This window comes from Pogoniulus pusillus, chromosome 6 (assembly GCF_015220805.1).
Source record: "Pogoniulus pusillus isolate bPogPus1 chromosome 6, bPogPus1.pri, whole genome shotgun sequence".
Taxonomy (NCBI): Eukaryota; Metazoa; Chordata; class Aves; order Piciformes; family Lybiidae; genus Pogoniulus; species Pogoniulus pusillus.
In genome coordinates, this window is record NC_087269.1 from 3,618,679 (window position 1) to 3,638,017 (window position 19,339).

Sequence of the window (19,339 nt, forward strand, 5' to 3'; positions counted from 1 at the left end):
AATTCAAAAGCAAAGAATATTACAAAGTGTTGGCTTGAAGTGTGGTATCCTTAATGTGGTACCAGGGTGTCAGAGCCCTGGAGCAGGCTGCCCAGAGACGTTGTGGAGTCTCCTTCTTCGGAGGCTTTCAAAACCCACCTGTGTGGCCTGCCCTGGGTGATCCTGCTCTGGCAGGAGGTTGGACTGGCTGAGCTCTGGAGATCCCTTCCAACCATTTGGTGATTGTGACTTCAATGCATGAGGACTAACGAAAAATGGTGCCTAAAATGTCTGTGTTGAGAGAGAAAGATCAGAGGAGAGCAAATAGGCCTGAAGGGATTGTGCAGAGCTCTTAGCCCACAGTGTCCACATGCTGAGTGTCCAGTTCTGGAGCCTCTGGGACAAGAGGGATATGGAGGTGCTGGAAGGTGTCCAGAGAAGGACCACAAGGATGAGCAGAGGGCTGGAGCTGCTCTGCTGTGAGGAGAGACTGAGGAAGTTTGGGCTGTGCAGTCTAGAGAGGAGAAGGCTCCCAGCTGACCTTCTTGTGACCTTTCAGTATCTTAAGAGGACCTAAATGAAAGCTGGGGAGGGACTTTTTAGGCTGTCAGAGAGTGATAGGACTGAGGGGAATGGAGCAAAACTAGAAATGGGTAGATCCAGACTGGATGATAGGAAGAAGTTCTTCAGCATGAGAGTGGTGATAGCCTGGAACAGGCTACCCAGAGAGGAGGTTGAAGCCTCTTCAGTGGAGGTGTTTAAGGCCAGGCTGGATGAGGCTCTGAGCAGTCTGATCTAGTGTGAAGTGTCCCTGCCTATGGCTGATGGGTTGGAACTGGATGATCCTTGTGGTCCCTTCCAACCCTGGTTGATTCTATGCTTCTATGTTTTGTAGGTGACTGTTAGAGCAACTCACTGTGCACAGACAACCCTGTACAAAGACCAGTCTCTGCCTCCTTGCTCTGAGGGCAGCAGGTGACAGATACCAAAGCTCAACATGATTTTCCCAGAAGAATGAGAGTAAAAACTACCAGCACTTGGGAAGGGAGAAGCTGACTCCTCTTAAATTGGAGAGAAAAAGCCCTTTAAAGAGTCCCTTTTGTCAGGACGGGGGTGGAAAGTGGTTAAAAGGTAGGAATGGCAAAGCAAAAAGCAGGGCCTGGAAGCTGGGGGTGGATCTGCAGATACTCAAGGCATAAACACTCTGCTTTAAGGTGACAGCTTTCACACAGGGTTGCTCATTCAGACATTCAGCAGAGCTGTGTACTTACCGCTCCCAGTGCTAAGAAGTCAAACAGCAAAACAGGCAAATGGTCTCTTCCCAGGAGGACTCAGATTCTTTTCCAGCTTCATACCTGCTTGTCTGAGTTGCTGGCTTGTTGTATGCTGCAGAGCCACAGGCAGAGGCAAACCTTTGTCCACAGCTGTAGACAAAAGCTAGAAGGACTTTTGTCTTTGAGGCAGGCTGGGGGATTTGCACATGCTGGAGGTCTTTTTGTGGCACCTCTGTACCACCTTTGCTTGTAGACCCAAAGCGTGGGGAGCTGTGGGCAGCGTACACTGTGGATGTCAGGAACAGGTTCTGCACCATGGAACACTCCAACAGGTTGCCAAGGGAGGTGGTTGGGGAACCCCATGACTGTAGATACTCAAGGTGAGGCTCAACAGGGCTTTGGGCAACCTGATCATGGAATTGATCAGGCTGGAAGAGAATCACAGAATCAACCAGGTTGGAAGAGACCTCCAAGCTCATCCAGGCCAACCTAGCACCCAGCACTAACCAATCAACCAGACCATGGCACTAAATGCCCCATCCAGACTTTGCTTGAACACCTCCAGGGATGGCGACTCCACCACCTCCCTGGGCAGCACATTCCAATACCAACAACTTCCTCCTAACATCCAGCATAGACCTGCCCTGGCACAACTTGAGACTGTGTCCCCTTCTTCTGTTGCTGGTTGCCTGGCAGAAGAGACCAACCCCACCTGGCTACAACCTCCCTTCAGGTAGTTGTAGACAGCAATGAGGTCTGCCCTGAGCCTCCTCTTCTGCAGGCTGCACACCCCCAGCTCCCTCAGCCTCTCCTCACAGGGCTGTGCTCCAGGCCCCTCATCAGCTTTGTCACCCTTCTCTGGACACATTCCAGTACCTCAACATCTCTCTTGAATTGAGGAGCCCAGAATTGGACACACTACTCAAGGTGTAGACCTCCAAGATCATCCGTTCCAGTATCATCCGTTCTAACCTCTCACCCAATCCTGTCCAATCAACTAGACCATGGCACTAAGTGCCTCATTCAGTCTCCTCTTAAATACCTCAAGGGGTGGGGACTTCAACACCTCCCTGGATGTGAATTCCAATGCCACTCACTCTTGCTTGGAAGAACTTCTTCCAAACATCCATCCTGAACCTGCCCTGGCACAGCTTGAGCCTGTGTCCTCTGGTTCTGTCCCTGGGTGCCTGAGACAGGAGGAAAAGCTTCTTCCCAAGAACAAGCTGCCTTGAGCAGCTGTGAAGGCTCCAACCCTGTAAAAGTGCTCAAAGTCACACTGGGTATGGCCTTGAGCAACCTGGTCCAGTTGGTGTCCTTACCCATGGCAAAGGAATTTGAATTGGCTGATCTTTAAGTCCTTTCCCATCCAAACCATTCTATGACTCCATAAATATTTCCATGCTTTTAAAAACCAGCAAGCAGAGACAGGGTCCTGCTCCACTTTAACCTGTACAAATTTGGTGCTAGCAAAGCTTGGGAATTAATCATACCACCATAGAATCACAGAATGTCAGGGGCTGGAAGGGACTTCATAAGGTCATCCAGTCCAACCCCACTCCCAGAGTTCTTCCTCATGTTTAAATGAAACTTCTTATGCCTCAGCTTCCACCCAGTGCCCCTTGTCCTGGCATTGGACATCACCCAGCAGAGCCTGGCTCCAGCCTCCTGGCACTCACCCTGCACATCTTGATAACCATTGACGAAGTCAGCTCTCAGTCTCCTCTTCTCCAAGCAGCACAGCTCCAGCTCCTTCAGGCTCTCCTCATAACAGAGATGTTCCATTCCCTTCAGCATCTTTGTGGCTCTGTGCTGGACTCTCTCAAGCAGTTCTATGTCCCTCTTGAACTCGGGACCCAGAACTGGACACAGCACTCCAGATGTGGCCTCAGCAGGGCAGAGTAGAGGAGCAGGAGAACCTCTCTCCACCTACTAGCCACAGCCCTTCTAATCCACCCCAGAATGGCATTGCTCCTCCTGGCCACCAGAGCACATTGGTGGCTCATGGTCAACCTCCCATCCACCAGGACCCCCAGATCCTTTTAGCCTTTGCTGCCTTCCAGCAAGTCAGTCCCAAACCTCTCCTGATCCCTGGGGTTGTTCTTTCCCAGGTGCCAGACTACACTTGCCCTTGGTGAATTTCATTCAATTTCTCCCTGCCTTCCCCTCAGCCTGTCTAGGTCTGGCTGACAACACAGCCTTTTGGGGTGGCAGCCACTCCATCCAGTTTGGTGACAGTGCCCTCTGTGCCCTCAGCCAGGTCACTGATGAGCATATTGACCAGAACTGGTCCCAGTACTGACCCATGTGGGACCCCACTAGTCACAGGCCTCCAACTAGACTCTATCCCATTAACCACAACCCTCTGGCTTCCCAAAGGCAACATTTCATCAGTACCTGTATGGAATGTACACGGACAATCTCTTCCTCCACTAAAACCAGCCCTGGGTCAGTCTGGAAGGCAAGAAGCCACCAGTGAGACAACCAGGATTGAATCCCAGTGCAGCAGGTGATGTTTCTGTATTAAATGAAGACACAGAGAGATGTACAAGTCTGATTTATTACTACAGCATGACTGTATTGTTATCCAAATCAACTTTTCAATCACCTTTGCACACTATTTTCATTAGGAAGGTTCCACACCCTGTTTGCAACCTTCACATTTAAAAGTATATAGAAACAGTCAGTATTAAAAGGCCTTTGCAACGTGCTACAAACATCAGATTTATAAAGCCAAGTGGATATTAAAACAGTTTCTTTTCCAGAGACCCACTGACAAACAATTCTACAAAGCACAGGTTTGTGTCTGCTTAAACTAACTCTGTAGTAACCCTCTCTATGGGTACTGCTGCCAAAGACAAGAGCAGGAACTGAGGAGTATTGTAGTAGCAAACAGGAGCCAGAATTTAGCTCATTGTTAATGTCAGTAAATTGTGCTCCACTCTGCTGCTCACCAGTTAACAGTTAAGACAAATCTCACTGTATACTTATTTTCCCAAGCTAAAGCAACACATTAACCAGGAAGCATTTTCTGGTGTAAGGTGTGGCCACATTTGTAACACACTGACCAGAAAGCATTTTGTGGTGTAAGATGTGGGTAAGAAAGAAGACAGCCTGCAGTTAAAGTGCTGTTCTTCTTAGAGCACTGAAACTTACAGCTTCAATGTGTCTAAACCCCACCACTATGGGAAACCTTTCCCATTTCCTCAGAGGTGCTGCTTTAGATTTCAACCAGAGGGCTTATGGAGTTAGAGAAGTCCCAAAGTGGACTCCTCTAGGAAAGAGCACAGAATTCATACCCACAAATACCCAAACATAAGGAGAACTCAATACACTGTTACTTAAAGCAGACAAACCACAAATCACGCTCCAACATGAGCCCTTTTACATGGTATGATTCTTTTCACTGCTGTGTACTGAACTCCAGCAGCTCCAACCACTTGCCAGAGAGAAGAATGTTTTATTTTTTAGCCAACACTAATGAATTTGAGGTGCCCCAAGCTCTGATTTGCAAGGGCAAATGAACATCAGCTCCTGCTCCACTTTGCAAGGGCAACTTAACATCAGCTCCTGCTCCGCTTTGCAAGGGCAACTTAACATCAGCTCCTGCTCCTCAGCTGGAAAAAAATTCAGTCAGTAACAAAAAGATACATCTGACATAAGAAACCATCATGAAAGCAAGCACTCAAGTACAGAAACACTGGCACAAAGATCAGGAAAGCTGTGATTTGTGGCACCCTTATGTACCTAGACCTTAAGACAGTAATAAAAGGATCTGTTTAAAAAGTCAGACTTGAGCTTTGCAAAATGCTATTTTTTCTAACCTCTTGTTACCAACAGCTTCAAATAGCAACACATGAATTGTGGAGACAGCACTGGCAGTCTCCTGAGTATGCTGCAGGAGCCTACCTTGCTGCCCATGAGGTAGGATCTTCTTCCATCCTTTGATCCCATGAACCAGTCGACACAAGGCAGAACTCAGTCCCTAAGGGGTGCAGGGAGTGAGTAACAAAGGCTATAACAAGAACATGGATTTTTGGAATGCTAAGAGACATTCATAAGTAGAGCTGCTAAAGACCTCTTTTAGGTTGTTATGAAAATGACAGGAGAGTGAACTGCTCTAAAACAGCAGAAGAAGCACTGCTCTAAACCAACAGAAGGACTACTGCTCTAAACCAACAGAAGAACTACTGCTCTAAACCAACAGAAGAACTGGACTGAGAGAACAGCACATCCCAGGAAATAAAAGTGTGGTTTGCCATCTACATTTATTCTTTAAGTAGATTTAGATGTTCTTATAGCACAGATTGAATCATTTATACACAATAAATACAACAGGAACAAAGAGCTGTAAAGACTGCTTAGAAGTAAACAGGAGGAGAGTTTTACACAGGGACAAAACTCAGCACAATTTGAAATCTGATTTCCTGCTACAGCTGAAGATATTTTTGTATAGCTTCATCACAGGCTCCTGTTTCTCAGGAAGGTGAAAACAAGGGAAGCAAACCCCAAAGATAAAGCAGTTGTTAACCCTGCTTCCACACACATATTTAACAGTCATTGCTCAAATCACACAGATCAGCTTTACAGTGATCATGGGGAAAATGCAGCTTCACACAGCAGTCTCAGCTTGCCAGATAACCAAACCTCCTCAGACACAGAAACCTTACTCTTGTGTGACTTCCTCCTTAGGCTGTTTGAGCTCAGACAGTAACTCTTTGCCACTCTCTCCTGCTTTTGAGGCAAAAAGAACAGCTCCCTCTTTAAAGCCCAGGAGCTTCAAGCTTCTGGCATAATCTGCATACACAGCATGGATCAATTTATGTAAAGGAAGCATTAAGGAAAACACAAAGTTCAGAGTTGCTTTAAATTCTACTCCTTAAGTATTAAATTCTACTACTCAATTATTAGCAAGGTGCAGAGAGCTACAAACTCAGACACATTTCAGATATGGGTAAGCAGCTACAGTGATACCAAGCCATAACCTGCAGGGACACCTCACACTAGATCAGGAGGTGTCTGATTCAGCCTCATCCAGCCTGGCCTTAAACACCTCCACTGAAGAGGCTTCCACCACCACTCTGGGCAACTTGTTCCAGGCTATCACCACTCTCATGCTGAAGAACTTCTTCCTAACATCCAGGCTGAATCTACCCATTTCCAGCTTTGTTCCATTCCCCACACTCCTATCACTCCCTGACAGCCTAAAAAGTCCCTCCCCAGCTTTCTTGTAGCCCACTTCAGATACTGAAAAGCCACAAGAAGGTCACCTGGGCGCCTTGTCCTCTCCAGACTGCACAGCCCCAACTCCCTCAGTCTCTCCTCACAGCAGAGCAGCTCCAGCCCTCTGCTCATCCCCGTGGCCCTTCTCTGGACACCTTCCAGCACCTTCAGAGCCCTCTTGTCCCAGGGGCTCCAGAACTGGATGCAGTACTTCAAGTAGGGTCTCACCAGTGCGGCGACCTCACCCTTGCCCTGCTGCCCACACTGCTCTTGCTGCAGCCCAGGCTCTGGTTGCTCTCTGGGCTGCAAGAGCACACTGCTGGCTCATACTGAGCTTCTTGTCCATCAGCACCTCCAAGTCCCTCTCCTCAGGGCTGCTCTCCAGCCATACTCACTGCGTGTGAGGCCCTAGATGCCAAAGCAGGGTTTCAGAAAAAGGATATTTGTGTCATCGTTCGCTTCCAGTGCTCCATACTTCAGACAAGCTTCAACAAACAGAGCTGCTCTGTCAAAGTACCTCATGCTGTTAGATGGAGGGGAAAAAAGGGAGCAATTTGTTAAGTCAAGACCACAGGAAAGTATTCCAGGATACTGCACCAAAACACTTGCAGAGAGATCCTTGTGGGACTTTGCACCTAGGCCTGGAGTAGCAAATCTCTTGGGCACTGAAGGCTGAACAAGGCTTCAGATCACCAGGGTTAAACAGCATCACCACTCAGCTGCCACTGTGACACACACTTCACACACACACCCCCCACAGCTTCTCTGCATACAATCACAGAATGGTTTAGGTTGGAAGGGACCTCAGAGGTCATCCAGTTCCAACTCCCCACCACAGGCAGGGACACCTCCCACTAGAACAGGTCACTCAAAGCCTCATCCAATCTGGCCTTGAACACTTCCATCTTCATGCTTCATAGACCTTGAGTGCTCACCACACCACAACAGTACTGACTGCTGCTACCCTGCTCCCAGACAGGTAGGAACACCTTACCCTGTCCCCATGTATTGCCTCATGCTCCCCTCACATCTGATAGTATTGCACTGCCCTCTTCCCAAGCTTCTTATCTGTCTCCTTCCTTCTTGCACTCAAGGAATTGATATTTGATGCCAAATTTTGGAAAGATCAAGGCCCAACTTGCTCAGAAATAATCACAGCTTCTCTAAATTGCCTGGTCAGTGCTCCCCAGCAATATTGAAGGCTGCACTAAATCTCAATGCCAGTCTTTTTTAATTGAAATGGTAGCTAAAACATCAGCTCTGGCACACTGCTGAGATGGAAGTTCATTAAAGAAAACCAGGCTGCAGCAGAATGAAGCAAACATCAGAAACTGCAGGCTCCCTCCTTCCCCCTCTGAGTCACAAATGTTTAAATCACAGTTTTGGACAAGATAAAATAGAGATTGCACTACTTCATCCTTACCTGTGCAACATCTCTGCCACTTTTGCAAAGCAGCCAAGTGACAAGAGGACAAGAATGGCTTTGGACTTCTGATTGACTTGTGGAGAGCACAGGTGATCTACCCAACGCTTCAGCACATCAGCACACTCCTCTGAGTTCAAACGGACCTTGAGGAGATGGGAAAGCCACTTAGAAATTCTCAGCTGCCAGCTAAAGAAAGCATTCTGCTCCTGCTTTGTATTTGGAGTGAAACACTTTGAGCAGAAGTGAAAGCAGAGAATCATAGAATGGTTTAGGTTGGAAGGGACCTCAAAGCTCAGCCAGTTCCAACTGCCCACCATAGGCAGGGACTTCTCCCACTAGAACAGGTCGCTCAAGGCCTTATCCAACCTGGCCTTGAACACCTCCAGGGAGGAAGCATTCACAACCTCCCTTCTGCAACATAGATTATACCTTGAATTAATACAATATAAAGGAAAACTAAGAATAAACAGGGATTAAAAAACCCTGCCTGGACACATTCCTGTGTGATCTGGTATAGGTGATCCTGCTCTGGCATGGGGGTTGGACTGGATGAGCTTTTGAGGTCTCTTCCAGCCCCTGCCATTCTGTGATTCTGTGACTAATGACTTCTGTGGTGAAGGAGTTTTGGGAGTGGTATTTTGTACTTTCTGATCTCTGTACTGCTGCAGCTATCTGCAGCTTTACAAAGCCCTCCTCAACAACTAGAAAAGTGACTACTCCAACAATTTCTAGGCCTCACTTCTGCCATAGAATCATAGAATCAACCAGGTTGGAAGAGACCTCCAAGATCCAGGGCAGACCTCTGTAGGCCAAAGGCTGAAGAAGCTGCCAGCAGTGACTGAAAGGCTGGCTTGTTACAGCTTCGCACACAGAAAGAACTGGTGATGGTATTTCAAACTCATGTCTCAGGCTGTTAACTCTGGAGGACTTGGGTACCCTCATCAGCATTCATACCTAGGCAGGGGATTGCTGTTAGCAGACTGAAAACTGAGAACTGATACCTTTGCAAGCCAGGCTGCACGATTCCATTCACCGTAGGTCTGCAAGTAGCGGCAGGCATCAGCAGCCTTATCGATGAGGCACAGCAACTGCACCCCCTCTGCAAAACACAAAGGACAACACAGCAGGAGCTGTTTAAAGGAACTGCTATGTAAGTATGAGCAGCTCACATCCAGAAAAAGGATGTTTGGCCAGCAACGTGCCCTTGTGGCCAAGAGAGCAAATGGCATCCTGGGGGGCAGCAGGAAAAGTGTGGCCAGCAGGGCTAGGGAGGTTCTGCTCTGTCGTAGTGAGACCACATCTGAAATACTGTGTCCAGTTTTGGGCTTCCCACTTCAGGAGAGACAGGGACCTGCTGGAGAGAGTCCAGTGGAGAGCCACGAGGATAAATGGGGCACTTGAGCATCTCCCCTACAAAGAGAGACTGAGAGCCCTGGGGCTGATTAGTCTAGAGAAAAGAAGGCTGAGAGGAGATCAATGTGTACAAATATCTGAGGGGTGGGTGTCAAGTGCCTGGGGCCAATCTCTTTTTGGTGCTCAGCAGCAATAAGCCAAGGAGCAACAGCTGCAAACTGGAACAGATAAAGTTTCACCTCAATATGAGAAGAAACTTCTTTGCATTGAGGGTGACAGAGTCCTGGAGCAGGCTGCCCAGAGAAGTTGTGGAGTCTTCTCTGGAGATATTCCAAACCCACCTGGATATATTCCTGTGTGAACTACCCTAGGGGATTCCCCCTTGAGAGGGGGGTTGGACTGGATGATCTCTGGAGGTCACTTCCACACCCACAGAACCTCTAAGGTTCTATGACTCTGTGATAAGCCCTTATTTGTCTTCATAGAACTTGGGTATCAGAGAACTGCTCCAGAAATATGCTTTCCACTGAAACCAAACCAAACCAAACCCAGCTGAACTTTACAACTGACTGATTATTCTTGTGTCACCTACCCCAGGCAGTGCATACTGTAACATATGCAACATATAAGACCTATCACAACAGGACCTCCTCCTCTCTTATTTCCATTAAACAAAGATTAGATTTAGTAGTTTAGACGCAAAGGGAAAATTCAAGCCACGTTTTACCTGCCAGCTTTCCATTGGCTATCATGTTGGTTGCCACCAGTTTAATGGTGCTTTGAGATGGCCCTGAGGAGGTGACAGTTGTGACCAAGCAAGCTTTGAGTGAATCACAGTAATAATGTGCATTCTCTGAACTTGTTTCTAACAGCAGCTGTACTGCTCGGTCGGTCTGCCAGGAGAAAAAGAAAGAAATGAAACGTTTGTTTCCCCACTTTGAGACAAAAGTCTTTAGATTTTTAACCCTTTTTAATGATGTGAAATGAGTAACAAGGAAAGTTGCTCTAAAACAGGCTACAAAAACACCTACCAGCATAGGAATAATGAAGATTCTACTCTATAAAGGCATCCTTAGTAAAGAGAGCATTTAAACACCCACCACGAATGTCATCTTTAATCACAGCCTAACTCTAGGAGAGGGCCAAGAAAAATGCAATGCAGAATATTTTATTTCCCTGTTCAACAAAATATTTTGCAGAGTTATAAAGAAAAAGGAAGAGAAGCCTTTAAAATAAGCAGAAAAGAAAAAGGAAATGTAAGGATCCCAAGGATTGATTTGGTACTTGATGCTTTAAAGCAAAGCGTCATGGATTAATTCATCCAGTGGTAGTGTTCACCCCTTCAAAAATGTTAGCTGAGCACCTGAGGTGTGAAGCTGCTCACACTGGCTGCAGACACCTGAACTGCTGCAGGAAGGGGATTTTTCAGCTTCCATAAAGTGGCATTTTAAACAGACTAGCTACAGAATAAATATTTCTGGCATCTTTTCCTAGTAGGCTGTGTTTCATGCTCAAATGCACAGTGGCACAGAAAGCACTTAAGGTCAAACTAGCAACATTAAAGCTGGTGTACTGTGTCCAGTTCACAAGAGGGATATGGAGGTGCTGGAAGATGTACAGAGAAGGGCCTCAAGGATGAGCAGAGGGCTGGAGCTGCTCTGCTGTGAGGAGAGCCTGAGGGATTTGGGACTGTTCAGTCTGGAGAGGAGAGGGCTCCCAGGTGACCTTCTTGTGGACTTTCAGTATCTTAAGAGGGTCTGCAAGAAAGCTGGGGAGGGACTTTTTAGGCTGACAGGTAGTGATAGGAGTGTGGGGAATGGAACAAAGCTGGAAATGGGTAGATTCAGCCTAGATATTAGGAAAAAGTTCTTCAGCATGAGCGTGGTGAGAGCATGGCATGGGTAGCCCAGGGAGGTGGTGTCAACCCCATCCCTGGAGGTGTTTAAGGCCAGGCTGGTTGAGGTTCTGAACAGCTCTATCTAGTGTGAGGTGCCTCTGCCCATGGCAGGGGGATTGGAACTAGACGACCCTAGTGGTCCCTTCCAACCCTGACTGATTCTATGGTTCAATGATTTCTGTGATTCTATGGTTTTTTTGGAAGTGGATGCAGCACAACCTCATGGTATATGCTGTACAAAAGCAACAGTATTCTTGTCAGGGTCTGAGTGAGCAGCTCTGTGAAGCCTCACTGCTCAAAAGCTCAAATGCATCCTTTGTTAACTAAGGTGAGAGCAGTAGGTTCCGACTGACTCATCAAAGAGGTGTTACATTCTTCTGGTTCTTGGATACTCAAGATGCTAAGTTTCATCTTCTAGCCACAAAATGAAAAGGAAGATTTTCATAGGGTTCCCTTGAAAACAAAATCATCTGATGCAGGTAACAGCAAACATTATTATATACCATGTAACTACACAGAGTTTGCAGAGTAATAGCAGATTAAGACAGCAGAAACTCTGCACTGGGTGACTAGAAGAAGGAAACAGCAGATATGAGCTAGACAAAACACTACTTGAATAGGCTGAGTATGTGAAATGGAGAGAGAAGAAGAAGAAAAAACTCAAATATTACCCACAAACCTGGCCCAAGAGAAGCAGCTGATCAGCACATTTCCTGGTGTGATCATATGTTGATCTCTTCACTTCCTGCAGATTTACCCTTTCAAGTTGGAATTTCTGCATAAGGAATGAAAAATATTTTCAGAGGAAGACTACCACAAGAAATAAAAGCAACCTACAGAATTCTTTTGAGGGCTTCTGGAGGACCTCTGGGTTTTGAAATAATAGAGACTGATTTAATCCAGAGAGGTAGGTTACTAACAGAAGTGAAAAGGGGTAAGATGAGAAGAAGGTGTCAAGGCTGAGTGCCCATGGTGCTGATGACAACCTAATTAAACACATTTGTGAACTCCTTGAAATACCTGAAAGTAGTTATTTTCACACAGTATGTCATAGCATATATCCAAGGGATTGACCAAGGGCTCTTGCAGGAGAGTTGTGTCTGTTGGCTTTGCAGGCTTCTGCTGGGATAAGCTGTGCAAATAGTGGGCAGCAATAGTCCAGAAATGCAGCTCAGATTCATCTCCATACAGCCTGAGAAGACAGAAGTCAGGATGTGAAGTGCCTGCACTTTTCCATATGCCACATTAAAATATGACACCTCCAGAATAGCTTTGCACAAAGACCATGCCACAAATGCTTTGCATCATCAGAGGGACAAAGTACAGGAATGTGCTAGTTTGAGCCTAGCTGGGATATTTGGGTGAGAAGAATGAGATGATAGGCTGTGAAAAGGAAACAGTGGTGATGTCTGCTTCACTCACAGGGTTGCTGAGATGGATATGACCAAGAACATTAACACAGATAACTGAGTGTCTCTCTGGCTTTCGGGGCTGCATGAACTTCTCTCTCTAACCTGCTGCCTGACTAATCCTGCTTCCTAGCCCCGCTGGCTGACTCTCCAAACTCACTTTGAGTGGAAGGCAAAGTCTGGGGTAAGGTAGAGGTATGGGGAGAAGGTGAAAGGGACTCTGGTTGGGAGCCTCTCCTGGGGACTCTGTTTTCTGGGAGGGCTGTTGTGTTTCTGTATTGCTTTTTAACTTGTCTATTTCTGTCCACAGCTGCATATACTGTAAATATCTGCTTGGATGTTGTGCTAAAGTATAAAGCTTCATTCAAAATTTGCAGCAGCTGAGTCTGGTCTGGGTGATTTTCTTAAGTGTGTGTGTGGGGGAGCAGGTAGCACCTAAATCATCACAAGGAAAAAAAATTAAGGTATGTGATTTGACAAGCTAGAGAGGTAAGAGGGTGGTCAGAAGAGTCTGACAAGAGCAATTAATAAATTTTCAGCATCAATAGATGTGGGAATTGATATCTCATTATTGTTTTCCACTTTAACACCCTCTTTTAACTCTGAGGAAATGACTGAGGTTGGAAAATATCTCTGAATGCAGACTAAAATTAGAGTTTAGGCAGAAGAATAACACAGAACAGATACATTTGAAATAAAACAAACATAAAATCACATAATCACTCAGGTTGGAGGAGACCTCCAAGCTCATCCAGTCCAACCTAGCACCCAGCCCTATCCAGTCAACAAGACCATGCACTAAGTGTCTCATCCAGGCTTTGCTTGAATACCTCCAGGGATGGCAACTTGCCCTGCCTGCATATAACCTATGTGTTGTGGAGTTGTGAAGTCCAGTTTTGGACACTGTATGACTCAGTGTAGTGTAGTTAGCAGAACTGCTAACTAGGAAAGTACCACCATAGCTGAAGACAGCTCTCTGCATCCAGCAAGCAAAGACAAAGTGTTTCAGCAAGGTAAACATTTCCATTCTTGCTCCTGGGAACACTCTGATATGTGGGTAACAGAATGGTTTAGGAATTGCACTGAGTTAAGGGAGAATGAGTTGAGTACTTCAACTAATTTACATTTAGGGGATCAGGATTTTATTAGGGAAAAAAGGTATCTGAACCTCTCCTACCTGGCAACCAGGAGACATCTTTGCAAGAGAGTAAAATCTGGATCAAGCAACAGTTTCTTGATGTCACTGCCAAGAGAAAAGGACATAAATGATGTGTAAAAAGCCCTACAAGTTACTTCAGTTGGTTTTGAACACAAACATGATAGATCACCTGCTGATAGAAAACCCCCAAGAGACAGAATTTCTATTCTGAAAAGAAAAAAAGCCCCAAACAACTACAACACACGTCTGTCAAAACTGTTACAACAGCAAGTACACAGCACTTAAACCAGGATTGATCCAGCCTGCATACAAACAGGGAGTCCACCAGGAGTCCTTATTCCTGTAATGAAAGGAACAGCCACAAGGGTGTAGACAAAGCTGCGAATTAGTCTGCAGTGATTCTACAAATGATAGAACTAATTCCATTAGAAATAATCTTGCAGTTATATAGTGGAGTTATGTAAAAGAAGTTAGTTTTTGTAGAGATGTTTCAAACTGGGTGGAGATATGTCATGTTTATCTACAACTGTTTGTCTTTTCTTTCTCTGAGCTTCAATATCTTAACAATCCTTGGAGTACTTCAGCAGTAGTGTCCAAGACAGTATGGATCCAGATGAGGGCACAGAGGGCACTGTCAGCAGGTCTGCTGACCACACAAAGCTAGCTGGAGTGGGTGACACGCTAGAGGGTTGTGCTGTCACTCAGCCAGAACTGGACAAGCTGAGAGTTGGGCAGGAACAAACTGAATGAAGTTCAACAAGGGCAAGGGTAGAGTTTTGCACCTGGGAAAGAACAACCCCAGGGATCAGGATAGGTTGGGGACTGACCTGCTGGAGAGTAGTGAAGGGGAGAGGGACCTGGGAAAGGATGCCTGTGAGCCAGCAGTGTGCTCTGGTGGCCAAGAAGGCCAATGGCATCCTGCGGTGTATTAGAAGGGCTGTGGTTAATAGGTCGAAAGAGGTTCTCCTGCCCCTCTAATCTGCCCTGGCCACATGAGGCCACATCTGGAGTACTGTGTCTAGTTCTGGGCCCCTCAGGTCAAGAAGGACCTCAGAGAACTGCTTGAAAGAGTCCAACACAGAGCCAGAAAAATGCTGAAGGCAGTGGAACATCTTCCTTACCAGGAGAGTCTGAGGGAGCTGGGGCTGTGCTGCTTGGAGAGGAGGAGACTGAAGGGGGACCTTATTCATGTTTATAAAGAGGAAAAGGGTAAGTGCCAGGAGGCTGGAGCCAGGCTCTGCTGGGTGATGCCCAGGGGCAATGGGTGGAAGTTGAGGCATAGGAAGTTTCATGGAAACAGGAGGAAAAATTCTTTCCCCATGAGGGTGACAGAACCCTGGAACAAGGTGTACAGGGGAGTTGTGGAGTCTCCCTCTCTGGAGATATTCAAATCCCTCCTGGATGCATTCCTATGTGATCTGCTCTAGGTGATCCTGCTCTGGCAGGGGGGTTGGACTGGATGAACTTTGGAGGTCCCTTCCAGCCCCTGCCATTCTGTGATTCTGTGACCAGCACCAGAGAACCATACATCACTGAGAAGTACTGCCTGGAAATGCTAAATGCTCACTGGTCAAGCACAGAGCATAAACTAACCCAAGAAGTATCTTTCAATCTCCAATTGTCAGTCAGTGTGTTAAAATTCCGAGCCTGATTTATGTACTCAGAAAAGAACATTTTGATGAGTCAATATTTAACAAATGTTGCTTATTTGAAAAGAATAAAGCACCACCTTGAAGAGTGACATAAACCTCAAAATTAACTCATTAAAAGCTGTCATTAGCCAAGCTTCTCTTCAGAAAGCCAAAGCAGCATTCCCTCATTAAGTGCTGAACTGCCACTAATTGGATTCTCTTTTTGACTTCCCTGCATTCCCCAGCTTATTCAAATAGTAAGAGGAATTGTCTTACTTGGACAATGAGTTCAACTGCTCCTGAAGAAGGGTTTTAGTATTTTCATTCTCTGGATAATCACTGGATGGAAAAATGAAAGAAAAAAAAAGGTTCCTGTGTTACCAAAATGACAAAATGATCTGAAATGGAGAAGCATTACTGGTAGAAGACACACACAGAGCTATATAGATGGAAACAATCTTTCATGCTCTTATGCTAAGCCATCCATACAATATTCTTTGTCTAACTACTGGTTCTAAAACATCAATGAAGGAGTGGTTTTGCTTCCTTTCCATCCCAGAGTTGGTGCCACCAAGCTTTCATTTCTTGCTTTTAACTCATTTCAAGGTTAATGACTAAAATAAAATGGCAAAACCCAGCCACAAACAAATACATCCTGTGGACAACAAATGAGCATGAGCCAGCAAGGTGTCCTTATGGCCAGAAATGGTATCCTGGTATGCATCAAGTGTGTAGCAAGAAGGCTGAGGAAGATACTCCCTGCCTCTGCTTTGCTCTGGTGAGGATTCATCTGCTGTACTGACTCCAGATGAGGTCTCACTAAGAGAGAGTAGAGGCAGGGAGAACCAGTTCTAGTCTCCCCATTTCAAGAAGGGCAAGAAACTGCTGCAGAATGTACAGCAAAGGGTTACAAAGACGATTAGAGGACTAGAACATATGTCTTGTGACAGAGGGACTCGGGGCTTTTTAGCCTGGAGAAAGACTGGGAGAGCAGGTGGGGTGAATTATAAATGCTTATAAATATCTAAGGAGCAGGTGTCAGGAGGATGGGGACAGTCTTTTTTCAGTCCTGCCCAGCAACAGGACAAACCTGGATGTGGGATAAACATCTTCACTTTGAGGGTGGTGGAGCACTGGAGCAGAGAGGTGGTGGAGTCTCCATATTCTGGAGACATTAAAAGCTCATCTGGACACTGCCCTGTGCAACTTGCTCTTGGTGGTCCTGCTTTGGCAGGGAGCTTGGACTTGATGATCTCCAGGGGTCCATTCCAACCCCTCTCATTCTGTGCCACAGAAAGGTGCTCCCACTGTGGTGTGAAGCACAGCTCACTCTCACTAAAAGTACTGACAGGCCTACTAGACTGTGGCAGACTTTCAATTACACTTTAGGAACCAACTCTGGCTACCCTTACATTAACTCCTTGCAAAGAGCAAACACACAGTTACTCTCTGAAATCATATAACCTGTGAAGGACATAAAAATATTGCCAGTACTTTAAGAGCAGACAGCAGCTTTCAACAGCCAAGGGCTAATGAAAGTCAAAAGAAATAAAATGCTTGATCTTAAAACATTTTCTATTTGTTACATTTAGCAAAGCTATTACCTTTCTGCCTGCCTCAGAGAGAGGAGGCTTGCATGCCTAACAGTTATTTGCACTGAAGGAGTAATAAAAATACTGGATTTAAGGAAAGCCATAATATTTTTTACATAGAGATATAGATTTCTTCTTACATGCTTGTAATATCTAGAGAGTGTTTTTCATTCCATGGCTGATGCAGTAAGAATGCTTTTAAAGCTAATGAAGCCCTTGGAACAAGCAGATAGGGACACCATGCAGGTTCTGAAACAGAAGGAAAAGATTCATGGTTGAGTGGTTAGTGTGCAGAACCATAACACAGAGCACCTTGTTTGCAAGCCCCAGAAGAAAATCATCCATCACAGGCTCTTCACAAACACAGCACTTCTTACCAGACAGCAGCTGATGTCTACAGGCAAGCAAAACCATCTCACAGAAGGTACAGGCTTCTCAAAGGAAAATTTTAGCACATTCCACATTGGATTTAGCTACAGACTCCTGGCATACATTACACTGGCAGCCAAGTAGAGCTGTGCATGATGATTGCTGCTACTGGGCCCCCCAGTTCAAGAGGGACATAGAACTGCTTGAGAGAGTGCAGCACAGAGCTACAAAGGTGATGAAGGGAATGGAACATCTTTGTTATGAGGAGAGCCTGAGGGAACTGGGGATGTGCTGCTTGAGAAGAGGAGCCTGAGAGGTGACCTGATCAGTGGTTATCAAGATGTGCAGGTGCCAGGAGGCTGGAGCCAGGCTCTGCTGGGTGATGTCCAGTGGCAGGAAAAGGGGCACTGGGTGGAAGCTGAGGCATAGGAAGTTCCATGGAAACATGAGGAGGAATTTTTCTCCTGTGAGGGTGACAGAGCACTGGAAAAGGCTGCCCAAGGGGGTTGTGGAGTCTCCCTCTCTGGAGATATTCCAAATCCTCCTGGATGTGTTCCTGTGTGATCTACTCTAGGTGATCCTGCTCTGGCAGGGGAGTTGGACTGGATGAGCTTTGGAGGCCCCTTCCAGCCCCTGGCATTCTGTGATTCTGTGCTTCTATAAGGACATGCTGGAAAGGCCTCACCTCAAGTTCTGTGTTCAGTTTGGGGCTCTTCATTACATGAAAGATACTGAGGTGCTGGAGCATGTCCAGAGATGGGCAACAAGGCTGACAAAGGGTTTGGAGAAGAGGGCTGGAGAGGAGGTGCTGAGGGATCTGGGATTGTCCAATCTGGAGAAGAGTAGGCTAAGTGGAGACCTCATTGCTGTCTACAACTACCTGAAAGGAGACTGGAGTGAGGTGGGGGGTGGTCTCTTCTGGAATTGTACCAGGGGAGGTTCAGTTTGGACATTAGGAAAAGCTTCTTTACTGCAAGAGTGGCCAATGATTGGAATAGACTGCCCAGGGAGGTGGTGGAGTCACCATCAGTGGAGGTGTGCCAAGAAACCTGTGGACATGGCTCTTGGGGACATGGTTTCATGGCCATGATGGTGTTATGTTGACAGCAAAGAAATCAGATTCACCAAAAAAAATAAGAGCACTAAGTGGCTTTCATACCAATTTAAAAGTCAGCAAGTCTGGGGAGGTGGTGGAGTCACTGTCCCTGGAGGTCTTAAGGAAAAGACTAGATGAGGCACTTGGTGCCATGGTCTAGTTGACTGGATGGGGCTGGGGGACAGGTTGGACTGGATGATCTTGGAGTTCTCTTCCAACCTGGTTGATTCTATGATTTGGTCCAAGGGCTGTGGTGGCATGCAATAAATGTTCCTCAGTCAGGAGTACACCAAGCAGCAACCAGCTACATTATTAAATACTCAGCAATTCCCTCTACCTCACATGCACTGAGTGATGTAGGAATCTTGTTAAATGTGATTGGGTTTTAATTAAAAAGATGATCACAGTGCAGAGGCAGAAGGAGAGCTGAATGGCAGGCAACCTTAACCCTGCTATCCCTCAATTTCAGTGAGCTCGGCTTCAGAACATTGATTTTTATAGCTTAATATTACAGAACATTCAAAGGACAGTAAAAATAGCTGTGATAAATGGTTTTCTCCTCCCACATCACAGCTCACAACAGCTCTGTTTTATTAGATATGTCTGAGTCAGAATCTACACCTTTTAAGGGCAGGACTGAGCAAAAAGACCAAACCAGAAGCAGTTATTTGGAACACTAGAAACAAAGAATAGAAAAGTATAGCTCAGTTAACTATTTAAGCAGTTAAATATTTAAATTCCCTCCTCAACTATGGCAAAAAAACCCAATCAAACATCACTAGTTTTGCTATTTTGAAGTTCAGTGGGCAAAAATCACAGAATTGTCAGGGTTGGAAGGGACCTCAAGCATCATCCAGTTCCAACTCCCCTCCCAATGGGCAGGGACACCTCACACTAGATGAAGTTGCTCAGAGCCACAGGCAATCTGGCCTTA

General features: G+C 46.1%; 1 protein-coding gene across 5 annotated transcripts in view; it reads right to left on the reverse strand.

Moving 5' to 3' along the window:
• Positions 1–3,792: 3,792 nt before the first annotated feature.
• WDR11 (WD repeat domain 11) overlaps positions 3,793–19,339 on the reverse strand; it is a 66,217-nt gene continuing 50,670 nt past the window's right edge. For 4 of the 5 annotated variants that reach the window (XM_064144255.1, XM_064144253.1, XM_064144252.1 and 1 more), the window contains exons 20-29: positions 17,081–17,189; positions 15,625–15,687; positions 13,736–13,801; positions 12,170–12,341; positions 11,829–11,924; positions 9,980–10,145; positions 8,901–8,998; positions 7,897–8,042; positions 6,914–6,996; positions 3,793–6,071 (exon numbers count right to left, since the gene is read on the reverse strand). In XM_064144255.1, coding sequence (XP_064000325.1) covers positions 5,917–6,071; positions 6,914–6,996; positions 7,897–8,042; positions 8,901–8,998; positions 9,980–10,145; positions 11,829–11,924; positions 12,170–12,341; positions 13,736–13,801; positions 15,625–15,687; positions 17,081–17,189 — 1,154 coding nt within the window. In that variant the 3' untranslated portion in view covers positions 3,793–5,916. The remainder of the gene's footprint in view (positions 6,072–6,913; positions 6,997–7,896; positions 8,043–8,900; positions 8,999–9,979; positions 10,146–11,828; positions 11,925–12,169; positions 12,342–13,735; positions 13,802–15,624; positions 15,688–17,080; positions 17,190–19,339) is intronic. The other variant, XR_010302488.1, reaches the window with a different exon arrangement.